Below are 23,584 nucleotides of genomic sequence, written 5' to 3'. Positions count from 1 at the left end.
GTTTGCTGTGACTTGACAAGCTGAACTGTTTATTTCCATTCTTGTCAGGGAAAGGGTTAAGCAGATTGGTAAAATATAGACTGGCCCAGCCATAACCCAGCTATGGTGAAAAAGAGAAACAAGAGAAAAGCCCTAAGTATTTTCTTAAAATTCCATTCAATTTATAAAGTCCCCACCCTCCAGTGAATCCAGACCGAGCAACAAACTGCAGCTCAGCCCTCACTGGTGGAGAAATCAAACTCGTGGAATGGTTCGGGTCAGAAGGCTCTGGGCAACCTGGGCCAGGGCCTCCCCACCCTTGCAGGAGAACATTTCTCCCTAAGATCTCATCCCCATCTGTCCTCTTTCAGTTAAAACCATCCCACCTCATCCTATCCCTGCACTCCTTGATCAAGAGCCCTCCCTGTCAGAGAAGTACATACGCGCTCTCAGCTCATCCAGCTGGTTTTCATGCTGCCAGCAAATGATGCCAGGAGGTGGCTCTGTGGCCAAGAGGGAGAGCTTCCTTTTCAGCTATGAAGATCTTTGCATTGTGCTGAAACACTGAGAGATGGAAGGGTCTTGTTGGTAAAATGGGATTTTCAAGAAGAGTACTTAATATTGAGAGCAGTTTTGTCTAAGGAGAATTAACGTGGTTCTCAGCTGTTCTCCCGAGGCCATACCCAGCATCCCGGGAGCTGCTCTCGCCGCTGGGGGAGAACCAAATCCCCACCCTGTGCCACCAGCCCGGTTGCTCCGTCCCCAGCTGGCTCTGATACCCTCAGGCCCTGGCACTACCCACACCCCTTAGGGCAAAACACGGGCCCCCAGGGTGCCCGGAGCTCTGTGGGGCTGTGCCCCAGCGCTGCTATGACCTGGATGAGATTTCCAGGGTCTTGTCCAACCAAGCGGTTTAATGACTCTATGCCAAGACCTGTGTGAAAGCCTGTCTGGCTTTGCTGCATCCCTGGGGGAACTGTTGGGACAAGTTCTTGTGTGTCACCCAGCCAGCGCGCACTCCTATTGTCAGCTGAGGTCCCAGTGCAGGGGAGTGAGCGAGCTCTGGAAAGGGAATTACACTGCAGAGCCTCCCCTCCCAATCCAAAACTGCATGCTTGTCACCACATTTTCCTGTGCTCTTCACAGGATTCGAGCCCTTGGTCATTGTTCCAGGCTGCACTATGAGCAGAGCACAGAATTTGTTCTCCAGCCCAAACCTCAAACCAGCGAGCTGCCCTTGGGGGTGAGCTGGAAGGGGCAAGAACTCAGCTGAATCCTTTCCTGGCTATGTTTAAGCTGCAGCCTGTAGCACTCATACCTCTCTGGCCAGGGTGGGACGGGCTGACTGGGAGCAGGTGGATCTGCAGACCAGGAACCCTCTGCTCCTCACCCCGGGGGCTGCTGCCTCTGTGGTCCCCAAAGCCAGGCCACATCCAGACACCTCAAGAAGGCCACACAGCCACAGGGACACATGCCACTGGTGACCAGCTGTGGCCAGGGATGCAGTGGTGCTGCCAGACACTCCTCCCTCGCCCTCCTGCAAGGTACCATTCTCCGGCTGCCCAGGCTGCTTTGTTCTGCTCCACTCTTCCCTCTAATTGCCCTTGATCTGCTCTGGATGGTCACTCGCACACTCCAACAGAAGCCTCCTGCCCTCCTCAGCCCTTCACTCATCGTCCCAGACTGGCTGCGAGCCCTTTGCCGAGCCAAGAGGGAAGGCAGCAGATCCCTCTGTGCACCCAAGGAAGGGTTTCCTGCCCCACCGCAATACCGGTGTTTCCCACAGGTCATTTCACTGTTGGGGCTGTCCAGCCTCACTGCTGTGGCAGGGGGATTCCTGCTGCTGCTCAGCGCTGATGGCCCTTGAGGGGACACACAGGGAGCCTGCTCCCCTGAAGCCACCCACAACCCAAAAACGAGACGGACACCACCCCATGACACTGAACTATCGACCTTTTATTTCAATCGGCTACAGCAGCTCTACATTCCCCGACCGCTCTGCCCCTCTGTCACAGACAGCCAAGGCGCCGAGGGCGCTGCGCAGGCAGCGGGTCTCTTTAAAGCTTAGTATTAAATATTAAATATTCTCTCATTTCTGTTTACATTACTTTGTCAAGGAAACAAACAAACAGAGACAATTAAAACTTAAGTTACATGAATCTACGCCTGTGCCCTGGGCGGCAGCACTGGGTGCTGCAGAGCTGCCCCCAGCTCTGCAGGAATCTCTGGCCCTAGGAGCGCGCAGTTCCGCTCGCTCCAGCAGCAAGCTTGGAAAAGGGGTGCTCGGCTGTGCCAGGAGCAGGGCACCCGCACCCATCGCTTTCAGGACTTGGCCCTGCCTGGGAAGGCCCAGGCACCCTGGTGCAGCGCAGGTGCTGTCTGAAGGAGGCGAGGCTGCCAGGGCCTGTGCGGCCTCCCCTCGGCCCCACAAAGTGCATGGGGAGGGGGCGAGGATTTGGTCAATGACTTCGCTAACAGATTTTTCTGTTTCATTTTTGTTTTTGTTTTTTTCTTAAAAAAAAACCCACAAAACAAACAACTCCAAACAGTTTTGAGCCTTCCTCTGATTTTAGCAAAGACAAGAGTTTAAAAAGCACTTGGGAAGCTTGTACTAAAATCTGGCGCTCTCAGAGGAGAGAGTCATCTGTGCACCCCCCTTCCAGGCCGTAGCGGAACTCCTGCAGGTTGGACACCCCGTAGAAGTGGACAAAGGCTGCAGCCACCACAAGCACATGGAAGATTTGATGCGACTGGAACTGCAGGGAAGCGAAAAAGCCCTTTAGACCAGACCAAAGGGGACAAAGCAACACCAGGAACACCCGTTTTTCCTCCTCCCTGCTTCTACGCTGCCCCCACGACTCTAGGCTCCACTTTTTCCTCCTCACTGCTCCCAGCCAGCGTTTTCCACCCTGTGCTCCCAGCAGTGTTCAAGGTCTGGCTGCCAGCACTGGCACTGGGCACACCAGGATACCCCCAGACACCTTCTCATCTCAGAGCTCACCTCTTCCCCAACCTCGCAGCTGCCCCAGAACGCCCCATCTGCCGCCTGGGTCGCACACTCACCCAGATATCGAACTTGCCCGGGAAGAAGCGCTCAGGAATGCGGGCGGCATATAACCCCGCTCCTGTGATGTACATCACAGCCATAAGGAAGAACCAGCCCATCTGGCCAACGGTGGTGGCTTTCACAAACCCCTCGGCGATGGTAAAGTGCATGGTGGGCACCACGCCGCTCAGCCCCAGCCCCAGGAAGACACCTGTGGCAGAGAGGAGAGGTCAGCATGCTGCTCCTCACACTCATCTTGCACAAAGGGAAGCTCTTGGAGGCACCAGCAGATTTTCCTCTCTCAGTCCTGGATTACCCAACCCCCATGGCATTCATCCTTCACAAAACTGGCCAAAACCAGTGCTGGCCCCCAGTGCTTGCTGGGTGGAGCTTGCCAAGCAGTTATGTTCTCCGAGCTGCAGCAGCTCCTGCTCCTGGCTACGGGAATGGCCCTTTCGGAAGGTGCTATCCCTTTGGATCACACCAAAGCCTCACAGGCTAGGAACGCAGCAGTCCTTCGAGGAGAAGCTTTGCCAGAGACATTTGGGTGAAGCTGCTCGCTAGCAGTGCTGGAATTTTCAGCTCTGGCATCTAATGAGTTCAGCAGAGAACAAACAGCACCGCAGTGAGACACCTGGGGGGCTGCGGCTTGTACCCCCAGCAGGATCACACGGTGCACTGGGGTGGCTGGCTGGCAGGCCTGAGGAGGAGCCGCAGCTGGGATCTCAGCATGGGTGCTGCCACAGGGCTGCCAGTGTCCCGTCTGGGCCCTGCTCACCTCTCAGGGGTCACAGGGGTCCTGTGCCAGGAGCGCTACCTGGCCTGTAGCTCTGTAGGCAGCAAGGACGGGTAAGAGACTGATTCTTTTTGCTGCCTCAAACTACTTGTTTTCAACTGCAGCAGAGGCAATTCCAGCCTTCTCTTACTCTCACAAGCAGCCCAGCTGCGCTGGCTGCCCAAAGAGCTCCCTGGAAGGAGCATCCCCCCAACTCGGTTCCAGAACTTTCCTAGAAGAGGCACTGCGAAGACCCACTAAAAACTAAAACTAATGCTCTACAAGAGGGGTGATTTGCATGCCCGCCATCCTGGGAGGTGGACCAGAGCACAGGTAATGTCCTCGCACTGTTCTTTCTCTCTCTCTCCCCACCCCTTTCTATCTTTCTTTCCCCTTACCACAGGTTCAGCAGCCAACGCCAATCTTATCCCTAAGAATGCCTGTACAAATAATTTCCTTTTTGGACCAATCGTTTGGCATCATTTTGCTTTCATTTAGCCCAGGAGGTACCAAAACCACTGGGGCAGGTGGGGTCTGCAGGGCAGGACAGGGTCGGACATGGGGAGCAGGCTGGAGGCAGGTTCACAGGAGGCAGAAGCGTGCCAGCACATCCTTGACAGGGGAGAGGTAAGGGGATCTCGTCCTTCCCCTGCCTGAACTGCAGGCTCACGCTGCCAAACAGCTTCCCTGAGGAGGAGGCTTCACTTAACGCAGTCCCCAGCCACTGCTTACAGGGCTATTTTGAAAGGCTATCTGCCTGCTCCAAACCCTGGGCTTGCCAAGCGCCAGGTGGAGCTCGGGCCCTGCTCACTGGAGGACCTAAATCCCCCTGTGCAGTGAGAGGGCGAGAGGAGGAAAGAGATCTCTCCCTGCGAGGAGCTGCTGCAGGGCAGCATGGTGCTGTGGGGGAATTAATTCTGCAGATGATGAGGATCTTTCAAGGTAGGAAGAGTCACCCTGCAATGGGATCTTTCCAAAGCGCCTCCCTGAAGCGCCCCCCCAAGCTCCTTCTGAGGCCCAGGACTTGGAGAGAGGACTCCTACCTGCTCTTGTCTGCCTGTGCTTGGGGGTGGCAAACCGGTCCCACTGGGCAACAATGATGGCAGAGATACCCAGGACACAGACGATGGAGAGGTAGATGAGTCTTGGCTGCGGGGAGCAGTAGAACGAGTAGTAGAGCCACGGGACGAAGCTCCCCATGATCAGCAGTGCAATTCCTGAATAATCCAACCTGCAGCCAGGGTGCAACAACAGAGTCACAGGGGAGCCTCAAATCCACGTCCCCTCTTCACACCTGTCACCCTTGGAGTCACTGTGATCAGGCAGGCAGCCATGGCCCCACAGTCCAGAAAGGGGAGAAAGGCTGTACTCAGGTCTCATCAGTGCAATGTGGGCCAGGAGAAAGGGCCTGGGCACGCATGCACCTTCTGGTGTTTGGCAGGAGCACAGAGAAGAAATGGGAGTTGCTGGACATAGGGCTGTGCACTCAAACCACCATGACAGGACACAGGTGCATGCCCTTGCACAGACAGACTGAACCATGATTCTCCACTGCAAAGAGCAGTTGATTTATCGATCCAGGACCCATTTCACCAACAAACTGCAGCCACTCGCAACATCACCACCACCACAGCCGCTGCAGTAAGTGCCTTCCCCAGCACACAAGGACACTGCTTCAGGCACAATCCTGCAGGATCTCTGGGGCAATGGGTTTCCCAGCAAGCAGCATCCACGTGAACACCTCTGACAGGCCCTGCATAAGCCAGCTCTGCTTTCAGAGCCCTGCTGCTGCCCTGCCTGTGCCATCAAGCTTAACTCTGAGCACAGCTTGTGCTCTGGCCTTGAGGGAGGCCCCTCCACTGCCCAGCCTTTCCACAGTGCTGGGAATCCTGTTTGGTTTGTTTCTTTCAGCTTGGTTTCACTCCAAACTGGATCCAAACCAGAGTTTTTTAAAAGCATCCAGTAAACTGGGAGCTGCCAAACGGCTGTGTCTCATGAGACCAAGACCCCTTCTCACATCACTGCTACAAGGGGCACAAAGGCCATTCCTCAGGTTCCCCAAGTCCCTGTCTTTATCTTCCACCACTTGAGCTGGTGGATTCCAGGTGCTCAGGCACGTGGCAGAGGCCTCTAGGACTTGGCTGTGGTTGCCTCTCGCCTCCATGCTGGATTCAGTGAACACTCCCTCACCCCTAGGATAGATATTTGGGTATGCAGCACTTTCCAAGAGGAAGTGCTGTGAGAACTCGAAACCTCCTGTGAGACCGTGTAACCACACTCATGCCGACTCACTTCGAAAAAGTCCGTGAGACCTTCTCTGAGTGACAGTAGACAGTGTGGAAAAGCCAGGAGAAGCTGAGGCACAGCACCGCTCCCAGGAAGAACATGCCGAACACCACCTTCTCCTGGAGAGGAGCCATGAAGTACATGTTGGGCCGCAGCATGGTCAGGATCCCCAGGCAGAGGAACAAAACAAAACCTGCAGGGAACACACCGAATGGGCAGTCAGGAAGAGGAGAGCCAAGGAAGTCAGCCAAGAGCCAGGAGAAACACAGCCCTGGAGGTATCCTGCTCACAGTGGTGTTCAGTCCCACCCAGGGCTGGCCTGGCAGCAGGCCGCTGGCCAAGGCCATTGCTACAGCAGATGAGCAAAGCCAGGGCAAGGCCATGGCCAGGCACAGGGTGAGGAACCACAGCCCATCTCTGGGCTTCCAAGGAACAAGCTGAGGCTCTGCTGGTTTCTCCAGGACACATTTCTCTGTCTCACTCTTGTGGAGTGTCAGCAAAGCCTCAAACTTATCCCAGCCCTGGGGCCTCACTGTGAGGAAGTGTCCTGGTCTCCCGCCACCCGGGCAGCTCTGGGAGCTCTCAGGCACCTGCTGACCAGGAAGGGGTAGGTAATTCCCAAAAGGAGGCCCTAGGCATGGAAAGATACCCAGCACCAAGCAAGTCCTGCCTGTGAACAGCTGCTCGGGGCGGGGGGGGGAGCAAGGCCACCATCAGCTCCAGAGCTACTGAACCCCCGTCACCTAGCAAGTGTGTCCAGATGTTGCCAGTCTCGGTGTGTATTCGGAAGATGCTCTTGAAGCAGGCTCTGAAGGATGGCATGGGAGGCCGGTGTCCGTGCAGGAGGTAATCGTTGTCCTTCAGCCAGTCAGGCAGCACGTCGTAGGGGATCACACGCCAGCGCCCCTCCCACACCTGCAAGACACCAAGCTGCACCAGCGGCCCACAGAGCATGGGGCCAGCCCGAAGGCTCACATTTATTCCCCTCAGGAGCCGTACGTCACGTGTGGAACAAGCCTGGCTAGACCTGAACAGGCTCCATACGGCTCCTTGGGCAGAGGAAGTTCAGCTCTGCAACATAGCACCCTGAGGGATTCCTCTGGTCACCCACATCCTGCAGAGACTCCTCATACCTCCCTCCACCATTTTGCTCACTTAGGTTTAACCCTTCTGCACCCAAAGTGTCTGTTCCTGCAGTGACAAATTCCCTTGCACTTCGGTCAGGGAACAGGGAGCCCCAGCTGGCAAGAGAGCTGTGCTGGCCCTCAGCCAGTGCCACTGCTTCCCAAACCACAGTGAGCGGGAGGACAGGCACCAGGGAAAAACCCTTCGGGCTTCTACTCCCTGTTGGAGGAACATGAAGACACCAAGATGCTCAGGTCATGGCTCATGTGGCTCAGCTGGGTGCAACCTCCACCCCCACCAGCGCATCCCATCCCCTTCCTGCCCCACTCCAGTGGGAGCAGAGCTGCACAGAGCCCCGGGTGCTTTACCCTAGATAGAGCGATATATCCCAGCTGCCACCCTGAGCCCCAGGCTTGGGGCACGTGGGCCTCATTAATATCCTAAAAGCAGGAGTAAGGGATCGCCGCTCTTCTACCTTATACACAAACTCCTCCATCTTCTCCATGGCGTGATGAGCTTGCAGGGGTAGAGTCAGCACACGGACCACCTCCTCCTCTTCCTCACGGGCCACTGGGCATGGCGGATCTTCAGCCTAGAGGAGGAAAGGCCGGGAGGAAATCACTCCTGCCAATGAGAGGAGAAATGGCGTGCGGAGCACAGCGAGTCCATTCTGAGGGCACCTAGGGCTTCATCCCTTCCTGCAGAGATGGGCAGGACATGCCAGTCATCATTGCTTATGCAACAAACACTGCCCGAACAATCTCAGGCAGGCTAATCCCAGATTTATCCCTGTTGAAAGGTGGTTTTACTAGGGGGATTTTCATCCCATAACCAAGGCTGGAGCAGGCCCTTGGCTCAGCGAGGTAACCCGGCCCTCAGCCCCAGGTGTGAGGGGAGGCAGCAGCTCCCTGACACCTGCCTGGGCTGGAAACATGCTCCCCACCCTGGTTCAGCTCCCCCTCTTCTTCTTTTTCCTTAGTGGGTCTAGGAAAGTGATTCCTGCCCTGCAGATGCATGACTGAGACCTCCCCCCTGATGTAAGAGCTTCCACGGCCCCATGCCCGCCCAGAGCAGCTCCCAGGCCAGCGCAGGGCACGGACCAGCCAGGCTGATGGCATGCAGGCAGTGAAACGGCACACAGCGCCTCCGTGCCAACACGAAGCGGTAACCAGCCACAGGGCTCTGCCAAGCACACCCGTCCGGCTTGCAGCCTCCAAGCTGCTAATGGGATAACGGGCAGATTCCCAGGTTAATCCACAAGGACAGAACGGAGAGCTGGGAGAGCAGACCCAGCGCCCCGGTGCGGTGGAGGCTTACGCTGGCCAGCCCGGTGGCCCCTGGCTCGCCCTTCTCCTCCAGCAGCGGCCCCAGCTCAGCCAGCTCCAGGTGGGCTCGGTCCCGGCCGGTGGCGGTCAGCCCGCTGCTCTGCCCGGCGGCGGAGGCCTTGCGGGACGCCATGGCGGCGGGGTCGATCCTGGTGGCCGAGGGCAGCCGGTGCCGGTTGCTTCGCGTCCTTCTGCTGCTGTGCTGCGGAGAAAGTTAGAAGAGAGTTACCGCGAACCGGGCACTGAGAACCCATCGCTGCGAACAGGCACCGATAACCGGCGGCCGCAAACCGGGCACCGTGAACCTACCACTGTGAACCGGGCGCCACGAACCGACGGCGGCGCCCCGCGCCAGGCCCTGCCAGGCCCCTCCGGCTCCCCTTAACCCCCCCCGGCCGCCCCAGCCCCGCCGCGCTCACCGGCCGCTACATCCCGCGCAGGGCGGCGGCACCGGAAGCGGTACCGGAAGTGACGCGCCCGCGGCGCCTTGCTGTGACTGGCCGCGGTAGCGGTGCGCCCCGCCCCCGCCCCCTCTCCCTGCGCTGCCATTGGTCGAACCGCGCAAGCGCTGTGGGGGGGTACAGAGGGCCCGGGGGTGTCGGTTCTTGCGCCATTCCTGACCCTCTGTCCGTTCCTGTTTGTCTGTCCCTCAGCCTGTCCCCGTCCCTCTGTCCCCGTCCCTCAACCCGTCCCTGTGCCTCTGTCCCCGTCCCTCTGTCCCCGTCCCTCAGCCCGTCCCTGTCACTCTGTCCCATACTCTGCTGGCCTCCCTATTGCTTCAGGTCCCACTCAAGCCGTCGAGGGCTTCCCCGGCTGCCGCCAACCTGCAGAGCAATTGTCCACAGCAATAATTGATGGCAGAGGTCACCCCGGGCCTGTTGGGGCCGGCTCATCTTTCCCTGCCTGGAGGTTTAATTACCCAGCTAACAAGAGCTGGGCCTGGAGACTCCCCTCTGCCTTGTCTGCTGCACAATGGTGGATCCTGTTCCCCATCAATCATTCATGGCCCTGCTGCTGGAAGGGATTTCTCGGGGGCTGCCTGGATTTTCCAGTCTTCCAGTATTTCAGTAGGCACTGTCAGTGCTGCTGGGGCACATAGAGGCACCTGGGTCACCCACTGTCCCCAAGGGTGAGTGGTGGCGGGGTTGGGAGGGAACACAAGGTTTGGGGGGGCAGTGAGTGATGGTGAGGGATGGGAGATGCTCTGGGGACTCTGGGAGGCTGTGTCTTGGCTGGGACCAACCTCGTGTCCATGCTGGAGCTGGGGCATCCGGGACAGGTCTGGGCTGGCTGTGGCCAGGGCTCTGCTGTCCCCTCCACAGGGACGAACGCTGCTGTCCCCTGCCCTGGCGTCCCCATGGGTGTCTTGAGCTGTATGAAGTACCTGATGTTCATCTTCAACATGCTGGTGTTTGTGAGTCCGCGAGGTGTGGGGAACCCATCCCTGGGGCACAGGATCTCAGGGAGGGGGAGTGATACCAGCCCAAGGGAGGGGACCCCAAAGAGGTTGGAGCACCCCCCATCCCCATGAGATGCTTGGGGCCGGTCCCTGCACCCCATAACCATGACGTGTCCCACAGGCTGGGGGGACATGCCTAGTGGGCGTGGGGATCTGGGTGGCTGTGGACCCATCTGGTTTCCAGGACATCGTGGCTGCCAAGCCGGTGTTGAGTGCCAGTGCCTACCTCCTGCTGGCTGTGGGCATTGCCTTGGCGCTGCTGGGCTTCCTGGGGTGCTGCGGGGCCCTGCGCCGGAGCCGGCCACTGCTGCTGGCGGTGAGTGAGGGCAGACAGGTGGGAAGGCAGTGTGGGATTGAGGAGCCTGGGAACAGAGGGTGTTGGGGGATACAGGGATCAGGGCATGGAGGGTGTTGGGGAATGTGGGGTGTCCCCAGACAAAGCAGAAGCCTGGTGCTCCCCTTCCTCACTGCGGCAGTTCTCAACACCCCCACCTAGTCCAGTCCCTACTTTGTGAGTCTCTCAGTTTAGAGCTCAGAGGATTTCACAAAGCCGCTGAGTGGGATCACTTCTCTCTGAAACTTCCAGCTTGTTCACTTAGCACTTCCAAGCATGTCCTCTCGATTGTGAGGGCTAAACCCCCCTCTCTGAGCACTGACACTCCAATTTCTTTGGCATCCCCAGACCCTGACAGCTGGTGTTTGTTTTCACTGCACCCATGGTGCTCAGAGATGTGGCATTTGTCCCTGGAACTGCTCATCCCCTGTGCCCCCTGGGTCTCAGGGACACAGGACACAGGCAGGGCTGGCTGCAGAGGAGGGGAGGAAGAGCTGGAGTGAGCTGCCTGCAACATCGAGTTGCTCTCTGACTCTTCCATCCTGCTGCCTTGTAGTTCTTCATCCTGGTGAGCCTCGTCTTCGTCACGCAGCTCGTTGGGGCTGTTCTTTTCTTGGTGCACTGGAAACAGGTACTGAACCCATGCCCTGATGCCATGCCCGGCACCTCTTCTCCCTCTGTCATGCCATGTGTTGTGTCCCCAAGTCCACCAGGGACCAGGACCAGTGCAGGGACATCCTTTCTCACACTCATCTTCATCAGTAGCACCCTGATGCAAGCCCATACCTGGGTGGGTGGGTCTCATGAGCCCCCTTGTCCCCTCAAAGTGCCTGAGTCAGTGTGGCACTCAGCAGTTTGGGTTATGGTGGGTTCACAGCCCCCACGGTCTCGTCTCTGGTAGTGGTGCACCAGTGCTCACAGACAGCACTGGTCGCACAGATCCAGCCAGAGCTCTTCCTGTCTGAGCTGCGGAGGAACTACCATGGGGACGATGGTGCTGAGGTCTTCTCCACTGCCTGGAACACACTCATGGTGACGGTGAGCATCTGGGAAGCTCCTGGTGAGCTGTGGGGGAATGTGGTGCACTCACGAGAGCTGCTGAGGGTGACCTGCATGCAGGCGAGGGACTTATGGACCCCAGACAGGGACCGAGCACCATACACGGCTGTTCCCCCTCCGTCACCTCCCCAAGTGGCAATCTCCCCATTCTGGACAGCATGCTGATGGTGTTTCCCTTCTGTTTCAGTTCTCATGTTGTGGCGTTTTAGGACCTGAAGACTTCGGGAATGGCTCCCGCTTCCAGGAACTGCACCCAGGGACGCCCTGGCCACAGGCATGCTGTGCCCGGGATGGGCTCCTGCAGGTGGGCGAGCTGCTAGGCTGGGAGCAGTGCCGGGAGAGGACTCCTGGCTACATCCATGAGCAGGTAGGACACAACCCTACCATGCCCTTCTCCTGTCCCCAGTGCTTCCCAGGCACATGGCAGTGGGGCACCAGCACACTCTGTCCCTGAGCATTGGGGACAGGAGCCTGGAACACTGCTCGGCCGTGGTGCTGCAGCCCAGGGACTCCCTGGCTCATCCAGCCCCAGCACAGTGCTCCCCAATTCCAGTCACCCTCTGAGCTTCCTGCAGCCACAGGGAGCATGAGGGAGCTCCTCCAGTGTCTTCCTCCCCCCAGGGCTGCTTCTCCACCTTCGGCAGAACCTTGCAGAAGTACATCTCTGTCCCTGGGACTTGCAGCTTGGCCGTGCTGGGCATTGAGGTTCTGAGTGGGGCTGAAGGGGACAGGGCAGGGGAGAAGGGACAGGGAAGGCAGCAGGACACCTCACACAGGCTCTTTTTTTGCTGGGAGGGTGCTCTGTGGGTGAAGGGACCACAATGGCCTTAGGCTGGACCCTTCCAAGCTGCTGGCTGTCACAACTGCACCCAGAAAGCAGGTGCCTGCGGAGCAGGTCTGTCTCGGCATGTAGGGTCCAGCTCTGGCTGCTGGTGGGCCAGGGGTGAAGGGTGGGTTTGGTTTGCTCCTGGGGCCCTGAAGAGGAGGTGGGTTGGGCTCCCTGCAGACCCTGGGCAGGTTGGAGGGACCTCATACACCGCAGTGTCCCCAGTACAGCACTGGGCCCAATGCCCAGTTTGATGCAGAGCAGAGGACAGCAGCCTTAGTCTTTAGTCTTCCAGCTTTCTGATTTCAGCAAGGCGCGAGCATGGCCCCATGGCAGGGAGTTAACTTGCTCTCCCTCTGGCATTGCAGATCTTCGCCATGTTCTTTGCCTTTTGCCTTTATTACAACTTTGACTGAGCAGGAGGGAGCGTGGCAGAGGTGAGCCAAGGCTTTGGAAACATAGCAGGCAAGAACTCTCCACTTCCTCACGTATCGGAGCACAGCTCTGTGGTTCAGCACTCAAGATTACTTCCCCCGAGTCCTGTCTCTGCTCCATCTGGCACATAAAGATGGGCCTGGCTTACTCTTCTTGGAGCAGTGACAGGACACAGGTTGAATTCTTCACAGGCAACCATGCAGAGCAAGAGGCAGAGCAAACTTGCTCCCACTGCGATCCCATCAGTCTTCAAAAAGTGAAACAGCCTGCTCACATTCATATCTGCTGTACCACCAAAACATGTCCTCCTTCACCCCAGCCCTCTTCAGCTCCTTGCCCTGCACACTGCCCCCCTCACACCCCACTCTCTTCCCCACCCACCCTGCTCCCTGACCTCCAGGCACCCTCCAGGCTTTTCTCCATCACTCCCAGCTGGCCACCTCCTGGAGACACAACTTGGTCCCATTAAAGGCTCCAAGAGGCAATTGGGATCTCACAGGCTGCTCGAGGGAGCAGAACTTTTAGGAGTCTTATGTTTTAACAATAGACTTATCTTTCAGTATTAACGTTACACAGAAAAGAAAGCCTTTACTGGAGAAGGGTGGCCCTAATATGTCTGTGGCTCAGTTTGTTCCAAGGCAGGAACAGTAAAACAGAAAGTTCATCCTGTTCCAATTCTTCTAAGAGAAAGCTGGAAATCAGCAGCTGAACCAGTCTTTCCCCCGTCTTCCATCTCTTTGGAATACTCCCCAAATCCCCCACACAAAACTGAAAAAATAAATACAAATGAAAGCTATTTAATTGATGGAATGGAACTTGTCACAAAAAAAAGCCCTAGGAAATAAAAACCAAAGCCTGCTGCAGCCACATCTGGGCATCTGTAACTGCTGTGCAGAGCAACGAAGGGAAAACAAAAGCAACAGCCGCCACAAGAACAAAACCACTTAGGAATCCAGGCGAGATTTCTTCTCCTTCTTGCTGATATCTCTCCCTTTTCTCTTCCGCTCGGGAGCCTCACTGGTGGCACTGGTTTTGCTTTGGGTTGTTATCTCTTCTGAAGGCTTGGAGGCCTGCGACACCAGAAATGAAAGCAGCAGCTGTGAACAGTTTGGTTTTACAGCCCTCAGTGCCGCTGTGCATTCGCAGCTCTGTATGCCTGTGCTGTGGAACGCTCCCAGCTTTTCTGCAGTGACTCTTAATTCTGCTGCTCCCACTGCTGGCAGTTTTAGGGAGGAGGAATGACAGGAGAGCAGGATAATGGCTGAGCCCAGCGGTGACACTCAGCTAGATGAGCCAGGTCGCTTGGGGCTAAAGGTGTTGCTGTGAAGGTCTCTTCACCCCTAGCCGTTCTGAGAGCCCCCACGATGAATGTGCGCATGGGCTCAGAGCTGGAGCAGCGAGGACCACTCATTGGCCTTCCGCACATCCACTTCTTGGGAACCAAGCTGTCTGGGTTGGGTGCAGGGAGGGAAAGCACCCAGGGAAGGGAGAAGGCCCCAGTGGAACTGATCTTTGGGAACAGGATTTGATCTGCTTAAATGCAATTTGGTTTTATGCAATGACTCTGTGAGATAAAGTCAGGGTGCAGAACAGAGTCAGGAAAAGAGGAAGGGTGATATCAGGAAGGCTGGACTCCACCAGGGATTAGGACACCAATCAGTGAATGGATAAGCAGGTGGGGAACAGGCGTAGCTGAACATTAGGCACAACCACAGCAGAATGCAGAGTCTGGTGGGAATAGTGCTGAGAAAGAAACAGGGCTGCAGGGTCCCTGGGGGAGGGTTTTATCAGGCTCCAGTCCCTCCTCCTTCTCGAGGAGCACTGCACTTAGCTGTGAAGGAACACTTTTATTTGGGAAGAGTTAATGTAGGAATCTTAAAAATAAAAGTATAATGAAATTAAACACCCATCCATAACACATAGAAGGGGAGGAAAGGAAGCAGCTGCCAGAGATGTTGCCCAAAGTGATGATGAAAGGCAAACTGAGACAAGACAGGCTGTTCACAAAGAGGGGGCTGCTCTCTGCTGGGAAAGTAGAGCGTGGTTCCTACCCTCTTCTGCTGGCTTGCGTATTTCTCGCTCCACTCTCTGGCATGCAGCAAGAACAGTTCCTTGTTGTACTTGTACTCCGAGGACTAAACGTCACAAGCAAAACAAAGACAGAGATTTGACTTATGACAAACGTCACACAAGAAACTGGGACTCAGGGCTGCCTTTAGGGCTCCCAGAACCACACTGAAACCACTACAAGCACATGGCATGAAGCATAAAATTCATTGTGCTCTCTTTAGTTTGCTTGAAGAACACACACTGCCATTTGTACCGGCAGGTGCAAAGAGAAGACTTTTACCACCCCTTTTCCACTGTTGGCATTAACCCTGTCCCACCTGCCTCAACTCCTCTGGGAAAAGCAGCCACGTCCCCAGACCAGATCCAGGTCAAGCTACACTGCCATGTAACATGCTGGCGTATCAATATAGAGCGAGTGGAGTGGAAGCAGCGCCTACATCTAACGCCCTGTCTCTTGCCAGTCTGCACCTACAGCCACAGGAGGAAGAGAAGCTCACATACAATTTCTGCCATGAGAGGGTCATCGGGGTTGGGCTCTGCCATCAGCAGCTGTATGGAGGTCAGCAGCGTGACGATGTTCAGGCAAGGAGTCCACGCGCCCTTCAAGGAAATCGGGGAGAGCAGCAGTGAAGCAGAAGAAAACCTGCCTAGAGAAACCTCAGGACTTAGAGCAACCAACCCACAAGCTGCCCCAGGATTCACAGCACTTAATCCCCCCGCAGAAAACACCAGATCCCTTCTCAACACACCAGCTGCAGCCTTTCTGAGGAAGCCCAGATGATGCTATTTCAGATAATTAGGACCAGTTTTCTGACTTTAGCTCAGTCTCATCTAAATAACTTCATTTTCAGAAAGTTAACTGCAGGTTTTTCAGACAGTTTTTCTCTCTCGCAGCTATCACACGGAGCACTGGGATGCAGAAAGGCTAATGCTTACACTTATTCCTACAGTAACTCTTTCAGCCATAAGTCAAAGAGGTGAAAAAGGTCACACGTGCAGGGAGGGGCAGACAGGAGAGGCGACCCCAAACTGACCAGCAGAGGATTCCATCCCATACACTCACACTCAGTGTAAAACTGAGAGATCACAAGGGTCTCAGTCTCTTCTTTGATGGCTGATGTCCAGTGAGGACCTTGTCTCTGTTTGCCCCCGATCCCAGATTCGTGCATTCCTGAATGCAGTTCCTGAGCTCAGCTCCCTCCCAGCCTCCAGCCTCCCTCATATCTGCTCTGCAGCATCTGTGGGGACGCAGTCATCAAGGGGTGGTGGTGCAATCTTATATATTTCTATGTATTTGATTACTTTCTAATTATTCTCACCACCACCATCTCCATTATTATTATTATTATTATTATTATTATTATTATTTCATTAAAACTAGTTTTAGATTCCAGCCTGCAAGTCTTTTCCTCTCATTTCCATTTCTCCTTTCCCTGAGGGTCAGAGGGAAGGGAATTGGAAGCCCAACTGCTCGGTTTTAGCTGCTGAAATTGGCTGGGCCAGAGCTAAACGGTGACACTGGCTGAAAACTGCAGGCTGTATCCTATGCACCCCCTCTGGGGCAGGTTGGGGTAGCCCCCTTTCACAGGGCCCCCTAATGCCTTTGGACTCCAACCCTTAAAACCTTGGAAACTCATATGGAACAAAGCAGGTCGTGTTCTAGTCTCTAAACAAAGGAGATACCGCTCAAAAACTTTACTCCCATGCTCCCATATAAATAAGTCAGCAGCAAAGAGACATTCAATAAGGCTTTTACAAGAAAAAGATAAGGAGTTCATTCTCCTCAGGCTCACTTAGCCATGCCTGAGCAGTGCTGCCTTACCTTTGGAGGTGATTTAAGAACATCCAGGCAAATCCTTCCAGCAGCGTCGATGTTAGGATGATAGATGGGGGTCAGAAAGCGAATCTTTGGGGGCTCAAATGGGTACCTTTAAGGAACAAGCATCAAGAAATAAAAGCCAGCTTTCTATTTGCACTCAAGTTGCCCCCTCACCCAAGCCATGCCACTATTCCCTCCTCCTGGCCATTCTCTAGGTGGCCAAGAAGACCAATGGCATCTTGGCCTATATCAGAAACAGCGAGGCCAGCAGGAGCACAGAAGCGATTATGCCCCTATACTTGGCACTGGTGAGGCCGCACCTTGAATCCTGGGTTCAGTTTGGGTCCCTCAACTCCAAGAAGGACCTTGAGGGGCTGAAGTGCACCCAGAGAAGGCGAACGAAGCTGGCGGACAAGCCTATGAGAGGTGGCTGAGGGACCTGGAGTTGTTTAGCCTAGAAAAAAGGAGGCTGAGGGGCGAGACCTCATCACTGTCTACAACTGCCCAAAAGGAGGTTGTAGAGAGTTGGGTACTGGTCCCTTCTCCCAAGTGACAGGGCAAGAGGAAATGGCCTCAAGTTGCACCAGAGCAGGTTCAGATCGGACATCAGGAAAAATTTCTTCACTGAAAGGGTTACTGGGCACTGGCAGAGGCTGCCCAGGGAGGTGGTGGAGACCCCATCCTTGGAGGGGTTTAAAAGATGGGTGGATGAGGTGCTCAGGGATGTGGTTTAATAGCAGACAGGTATGGTTGGACTCTATCTCAAAGCTCTTTTCCAACCAAATGATTCCAAGACAGAATGATAAAGGTAGAGGTCTTGTCACGATGCTTTTAGGTTGTTAATTACAACTTAAGAGTGGCCAAGGTTCAATAAGGGAATCAGCTAATGGAAATAATAACTACATTCCATAATGTCTTGCCTAATCAATCACATTCTTTGTTGGGAGGTAAAAGACCAAATAGTAGGGCTAACAGCAAGCATTGTAAATGAGTGAACTACTCCACCTATTTCATTGGATGTTGTTGCCCAGTTACCTTTCAGGAATAACTATTTCCAGGTTGAATATTCCTTTCTCATACGGTGTGCCTGCACCTCCTGTAATTTCTTTAAAAGCAAGATTACAATATAAACATTACATTCACAATCACTGGAATTTGTTCAACAGCCTCCACGCACCTCCCACAGCTACAGGACTCTAACACTACTCGGATCCAGGAATAACACAAACACATTCTACCCAAGACCAGTTCCAGCTCGTGGCAATCAAGACTGCAAGAAGACTAGGCCAGCTATGGTTAAAGAGAAACAAGGGAAAAACCCTAAGCATCTTCCTAAAATTCCACACTTCCATGCAGTTTATAAAGTCCACACCCACAGCAAATCCAGACTGAGCAGCAAACTCAGAAAGCTGGCTTTTATTTGGTAAAGAAGTCAAACTCATGGTATGGTTTGGGTTGGAAGGGACCTCAAAGCCCATCCAGTTCCACTCCCTGCCATGGGCAGGGACACCTCCCACTGGATCAGGGGCTCCAAGCCCCATCCAACCTGGCCTGGAACCCCTCCAGGGATGGGGCAGCCACCACTGCTCTGGGCAACCTGGGCCAGGGCCTCCCCACCCTTGCAGGAGAACATTTCTCCCTAAGATCTCATCCCCATCTGTCCTCTTTCAGTTAAAACCATCCCACCTCATCCTATCCCTGCACTCCTTGATCAAGAGCCCTCCCTGTCAGAGAAGTACATACGCGCTCTCAGCTCATCCAGCTGGTTTTCATGCTGCCAGCAAATGATGCCGGGAGGTGGCTCTGTGGCCAAGAGGGAGAGCTCCCTTTTCAGCCGAGAAGATCTTTGCATTGTGCTGAAACTCTGAGAAATTAAAGGGGATTATTGGTAAAATGGGATTTTCAAGAAGAGTGCTTAATATTGAGAGCAGTTTTGTCTGAGGAGAATTAACGTGGGTTCTCAGCTGTCATCCCGGGAGCTGTTCCCAGCTCCTGCTCCTGGAGCTGCTCTCCCCGCTGAGGGAGAACCAAATCCCCACCCTGTGCCACCAGCCCGGTTGCTCCGTCCCCAGCTGGGTCTGATACCCCCAAGGCCCCATCTCAGGCCCCGGCACCACCCGCACCCCTTAGGGCGAACCCCCAACCCGCGGGGTGCCCGGAGCTCTGTGGGGCCGCGCCCCAGCACTCCCTCAGCCCCCGCACCCGCCGCAGGCCCCCAGCAAGCACTGACCCTCTCGATCCCCGCAGGGCTGCAGAGCGGGGAAGGCGGGGGGGTGGGACTCTCTCTACTAAAGCCGTGCCCACCGCTGCCCCCGGGCCCGGCAGAGCCGCCTCCCCGCGCTCCCGGCCAATCGCGGCGCTGCCCCCGGACTAGGCCCCGCCCGTAGGGGAGGGGAGGGACGGCCGTTGGAGAGCTCAGAGCAGGGGAGGGGTCTGGGAGTCGCCATTTTGGGTCCCAAAAGGTCGTGGTTAGGGTACAAACTCTTTTTTATAAGGTTCCAAAATGCGTACGTGCGCTTCAAAGACACACTGGGAGGGCCCAGAGCATCATTCTTAGGGCGTAAAGTCTGAGTTTGGATGCCCAAAGCCTGGGGTTTAGAGGCAAAAGGCTGGGGTGGTTGTGACCCAGCTCTTGGCTGCATTGAAGCTCACACAACTGAAATGAGCCCGTGGATCCAGCCTGTCGCCGCTCTGCAGAGCCTTCCTCCCCTCCGGCAGATCCACAACCATCCCCACAGAACGCTTTCCTGGGGCTGCTGCCCAGCCCATCCTCCTTCCCAAGGTGCAGGATCACCTTCCTGGAGGCTCTTGACTCCATCCTCAGCTGAGCCACATCGTCTTCCAGAAGCTCCAAATCTTCACGATCCTTACGATCGGAGCTCCTGCAGGAACAGGAGAGCAGATCTTGTCGGAGAGCGGCCCATCTCCTCTGGGAGCAGGGAAGCTCAGCCAGAGGGGAGACCCCTGCTCTGTCCCTGCTGTGCCCGTGCTCCCCTTCTGCGCCAGGCTGAGCAAAAGGCAAAGGCAGGAGGGAAGGACGGGAGCCCCGGCTGAGAGGGAAACGAGTGCAGGGAAGATGAGGTCGACTGACGCTCCTGCACAGACCCAATTCCAGTCAGGAAACAGCTCTCACCTCAGCTTCTCCAGACTGTTGTCCACAATACTCGTCTGTCCCTGAAAAGGGAAAAATGGTGTGTTTGAGTATCCCCTGCCAGAGCCACCGGGGCTTCCCAGGAGAGGCTCCCCTAGGAAGAGCCAGCAAAAGCTGCTGCTTTGGGCCACCCTGCATGGCAGCTCAAGAGCCTTAGCTGGACCCAGCCCCCGGCAGCAATGCTTCCTCACAGGACGTGCCGGCCCCACCAAAGTCACCCACCTCTGTCTGTCTCTGTGATCCTGATGTGCACCAGGTCCAGCCAAAAACAATAGCTGCAATAGCACCAAGAGGCATTTATCAGAGCGGGGTGGCCAGCGATCCCGGCAGGTGGCCGTGCTAGGGTTGGAGGGGATCATGCTGGGATCTCCAGGCATGCTCAATACAATTGGCTCTTGCCAATTATCCTCCTCACTGGTACTTTGGATTTCTCTCCAATACCAGTAGTTTATAGGGGCTTCACTTCTCTTCCAGATCAGGCACAGAGCCAGGAGGCCTTGTGTTACAGATGCAGTTTCTTCAGTCAGAGATAATCTGGTGGTCGCAAGGTCCACTTCCCAATGCCCATACTCGGTACCCAGGGGCTGGCACTTCGGCCTGTGAACCACCTGTGAACCACCTGTGAGCAGGTGTTAATCCAGGCTTCTCGCAATTGTCATGGCCTTTTTATAATAAAGGGAAGGCTGTCGTTATCACATCTGCCTCTGGGAATTTACATATGATTTTCTGTGTGCAGTTCCAGGACGACTTGGGGTAATGAAATTTCCCTTTCTTTCCCTATGTGAGGCACCAGTTCAAAATACATCTCCAGTCCCCTCGTAACTTGTATTCCAAGTCCCAGAGCCTTTTCTCACGATATGACATTCTCCTACTTCAGCCCTCAAACATCCCCTTTCTCGCCCACCCACAGCGGGAATGGGTCATAGATATATGGCAAAAAAGATATTCGGCAAAGAAGATATTCCTCAGCCAGCTCAGTAGGGAGGTGAGGGCACTGGCTGCTTGGCACACCTTTTATGCCTTGATTTCACACAGATCTCATGCGTGGGAGTGCATCTGCCGAGGGGCTTTGCTCTTGGCTCTCCTAGGGAACGGCCCCGGCACGAGCTGTGCCCGAGCTTCGGCGTCTGAGCAGGAGCTCTGGGCTGCTGGCGGGAGAACACCCCCTGCTCTCCCCTGGGTTTCCATTAGCCCTCAGACATCCCCGTTCTCACCTGCGCACAGTGGGAAAGGGTCGTACATACATGGCAAAGAAGATGTTCCTCCACCAGGTCATTGGGGAGGTGAGGGCACGGGCCACTTGGTCCCCGGTGCTGCAGGCTGGCCCTGGGCAAAGAAACCAGAGCAAAGTGATTCCCATCTCCCGAGGTCTCTTCTCCAGGAAGCTCCCTGGAAGCGGGGAAGTGAGCACCACTCTCCCTCCTCGGGACCGAGAGCGGGGCAGCCTGCCCTTCTGCTGCCCCTTGGGCCACCCGGCCAGAGCTCAGGCTCAGCACAGCTCCCCAGGGTCACCCCTGAGGACTTCACAGCCAGCAGCGGGGCTGAGCTTACCTTCATTGCCGTCAGTGGTGTTTTCCTGCTCTGATGTTGTGTAAGTTTTTCAGAGCGTGAGCTCCATTTTAAAGTGAGTGTTTCTGGGGGAAAAAGGCACATTCTGTTTGTCCCCCAGCCCCGGCCTGTGGGAGCCGAGGAGGCCAGAGCAGCCAGAGTGGATGCTCTTGCCAGAGCCTGGGCCATCCTGGCAGCAGCCTGAGAGCAGCAGCCTGTGAGCTTCCAAGGCTCGCTGTTCTCCTTCCCTCATCCCTGGCTTCCCAGGAGCCCCCACTGCCCCCGGCTTTGAGCCAGCAAAGTGAGCCCGGCTGGCAGCACAGCTCCAGCCCCTCCCAAAGGGGACTTGGCCGCACCAGGGCTTTGCTCCACAACCCTGCTGGCTGCTTCCCCGCTGCTCTACACTCCACAGATCGGGTTTGGCCGTAGCTCTGCTCCCAAACCAACCCCACACCCTGGGCAGGAGCTCCCTGCCTCCTACCCATTGCAGTTCTGGCTCTGCAGGGAACAGGGGCATTGCTCCTGGGACCTGCTCTGAGGAGCCTTTCTCCTTCCCATTGTGGCAAGGTTGGGCTCCCTGAACACACAGGGGTGGGTCTGGGAGGGCAGAGTCAGATGGAAAAGCCATCGAGATCAAGTGCAAGCTGCATGTCTGCAGTGGGCAACAGTGCCACGGTGGTGTGAGGGCGGCTGCCCCGCGCATCCAAAGGCCGGGTAGGCAGCCAGCTGGGACATGGTAGTGGTGATTGTAACATCACAAGGGAAGAGCCTGTTTGCTCCCTGGGGGTAGCAGAGCTGAACCGGGAGCCCCTGCCCGTGGGGCTCTTGAACCCAGCCCTGCTCCCATTCCGGCTCTCCCTGTATTGCACCAACAAGGGAAACCTACAGAGTTTCTAAAGGCAGACTTTGGGGCATGAAATCCCCATTTCACAGGACCAGAATCAAATCCTTCCATTGCTATACTCTGAGTGACAGGTGATTAGAAAAGGGGAAACGGCCTCAAGCTGTGCCAGGACGGATGGGACCAGATGAGTTGCATGACCACTGGGGATGCCATTGAGGTGCTGCTGTGGCCATGAACTGAACTTATCCCGCTGTGGTGGCAGCCACATAGGAGAAGAGGAGTTTTTCTGAGCACCTCCACTGCGTCTGGAGATGCTGGTGTAGAAGTGAGTGAGCAGCTGCAATGGGGGCTGGAGCAGGCAAGGAGACCAGGCTGCTTGTGGGGATTTCACGTCCCACTGGGCTGAGGAAGAGAGTCTCTGTCCATGGAGATGGCCATGGTCCTGAGGAGGGTTGTTGAGGGTCTCCACACCCTTGTCCCCACCCTCCACGCTCTCCAGGTCAGCTGAGTGATGGGTTCAGCCCTGCCTGCACCTGCCGGAATCACTGGCCACCCAGGGCAGCAGATCTATTTGCAACAGCTCTTGCCAGTTGTGATGCCCCAGCTGGGGGAGGAATGCTTATGGAAACTGGTGGGAGCCAGGTTGTCAGATATTTAACAAGTGGGTTTTGCCCAGGCTTTCTTTGGGGTGCTGGGGCAAGTTGTGCCCATCCTTCCAGAAGAGTTGTGGATGTATTGAAATGCCTAGGAAAAACGCAGCCTATCCTCACACACCAGCGCCAGCCCTCTCACCAGGAAGCACCTCTACGGCCTTAGAGCCATGCGCTGCTCATCATCCTCTGTTCCTTAAGGTCTCATCATCTATGGGTTAGTGGATGAGCAGTAGTAATAGTATCCCAGGGCTGGAGCCTCGCCAGACGCTTCCTCCAGTGACTTCCACGGCCTCCGGGAGAGGCGTCAATGGTTGCAGACATGGAAGTGTCTTTAGAGCCAAGGTGCATGGAGAGGCCAGCCTGTCTGTCTCCTGTCAAGGTGATGATCACTCAGCCTTGACAGCCTCGGACATGCAGGTGGAGTCCTGCAGAAGCATTGCAAATGATTTGCAGTGTATGGGTGGATCTTTCAGTCACACAGACAATCACAGTCACCGTTCACACAGACGGTTACAAAGAGTCCCTCACACAGACAGTCACACAACTGCACAGACGAGGACAAATGAGAAAGGAACATAATCGCAATTATGTACCAAATTGGGGCCCAAACAAAAATACCAAATACAAAAATCCAGATTATCAAATGTACCAAAATATCAATTTGGGAACTTGAACGCCAAACCCAAACTAGGTACCTTTCAAACCCGACCCTGCAGAGCTTTCACCACTGACTCACGAGCAGGCAACCAAATCAAAATCCAAAAAGGATTCTTTAATTCTTACCAGTGGAATCTGCCCTCCCAAGACTTGGGGGCTGGATGTTCCCCCTAGACGTTCCCAGTTCCCATCT

General features: G+C 55.6%; 3 protein-coding genes across 18 annotated transcripts; 1 reads left to right on the top strand and 2 right to left on the bottom strand.

Moving 5' to 3' along the window:
* Window positions 1–48: 48 nt before the first annotated feature.
* On the bottom strand, window positions 49–9,052 carry ADIPOR1 (adiponectin receptor 1). Of its 3 annotated transcripts, none has more exons than XM_054087296.1 (8): window positions 8,956–9,052; window positions 8,529–8,738; window positions 7,687–7,803; window positions 6,830–7,001; window positions 6,093–6,279; window positions 4,844–5,031; window positions 3,043–3,236; window positions 49–2,735 (listed from the first exon to the last, which is right to left on the bottom strand). In XM_054087296.1, the coding sequence occupies exons 2-8, from the start codon at window positions 8,667–8,669 to the stop codon at window positions 2,607–2,609; spliced, it is 1,128 nt and encodes a 375-aa protein (XP_053943271.1). In that variant the 5' UTR covers window positions 8,670–8,738; window positions 8,956–9,052; the 3' UTR covers window positions 49–2,606. The 3 variants fall into 3 exon arrangements, with proteins under 3 accessions (XP_053943271.1, XP_053943273.1, XP_053943272.1); XM_054087298.1 differs by having other exon boundaries at window positions 8,529–8,733; window positions 8,956–9,002; XM_054087297.1 differs by having other exon boundaries at window positions 8,846–8,983.
* A 50-nt stretch (window positions 9,053–9,102) lies between these two features.
* LOC104059007 (tetraspanin-18-like) lies at window positions 9,103–16,535 on the top strand. Of its 13 annotated transcripts, none has more exons than XM_054087311.1 (8): window positions 9,103–9,665; window positions 9,859–9,950; window positions 10,180–10,311; window positions 10,886–10,960; window positions 11,269–11,367; window positions 11,576–11,755; window positions 12,010–12,093; window positions 12,583–12,721. In XM_054087311.1, the coding sequence occupies exons 2-8, from the start codon at window positions 9,894–9,896 to the stop codon at window positions 12,628–12,630; spliced, it is 675 nt and encodes a 224-aa protein (XP_053943286.1). In that variant the 5' UTR covers window positions 9,103–9,665; window positions 9,859–9,893; the 3' UTR covers window positions 12,631–12,721. The 13 variants fall into 13 exon arrangements, 11 of the variants coding, with proteins under 11 accessions (XP_053943286.1, XP_053943282.1, XP_053943284.1 ...); XM_054087307.1 differs by having other exon boundaries at window positions 10,117–10,311; XR_008453457.1 differs by lacking the exon at window positions 9,103–9,665 and adding an exon at window positions 12,841–12,979 and having other exon boundaries at window positions 9,676–9,950; window positions 10,117–10,311; window positions 11,598–11,755; window positions 12,583–12,651.
* UBE2T (ubiquitin conjugating enzyme E2 T) lies at window positions 13,582–18,891 on the bottom strand. Of its 2 annotated transcripts, XM_009560573.2 has the most exons (7): window positions 18,769–18,891; window positions 18,282–18,402; window positions 17,574–17,643; window positions 16,542–16,647; window positions 15,221–15,319; window positions 14,701–14,784; window positions 13,582–13,719 (listed from the first exon to the last, which is right to left on the bottom strand). In XM_009560573.2, the coding sequence occupies exons 2-7, from the start codon at window positions 18,388–18,390 to the stop codon at window positions 13,594–13,596; spliced, it is 594 nt and encodes a 197-aa protein (XP_009558868.2). In that variant the 5' UTR covers window positions 18,391–18,402; window positions 18,769–18,891; the 3' UTR covers window positions 13,582–13,593. The 2 variants fall into 2 exon arrangements, with proteins under 2 accessions (XP_009558868.2, XP_053943287.1); XM_054087312.1 differs by lacking the exon at window positions 13,582–13,719 and having other exon boundaries at window positions 14,529–14,784.
* Window positions 18,892–23,584: the final 4,693 nt, after the last annotated feature.

Source organism: Cuculus canorus, chromosome 24, assembly GCF_017976375.1.
Source record: "Cuculus canorus isolate bCucCan1 chromosome 24, bCucCan1.pri, whole genome shotgun sequence".
Taxonomy (NCBI): Eukaryota; Metazoa; Chordata; class Aves; order Cuculiformes; family Cuculidae; genus Cuculus; species Cuculus canorus.
This window is presented reverse-complemented; position numbering and strand designations above follow the sequence as displayed.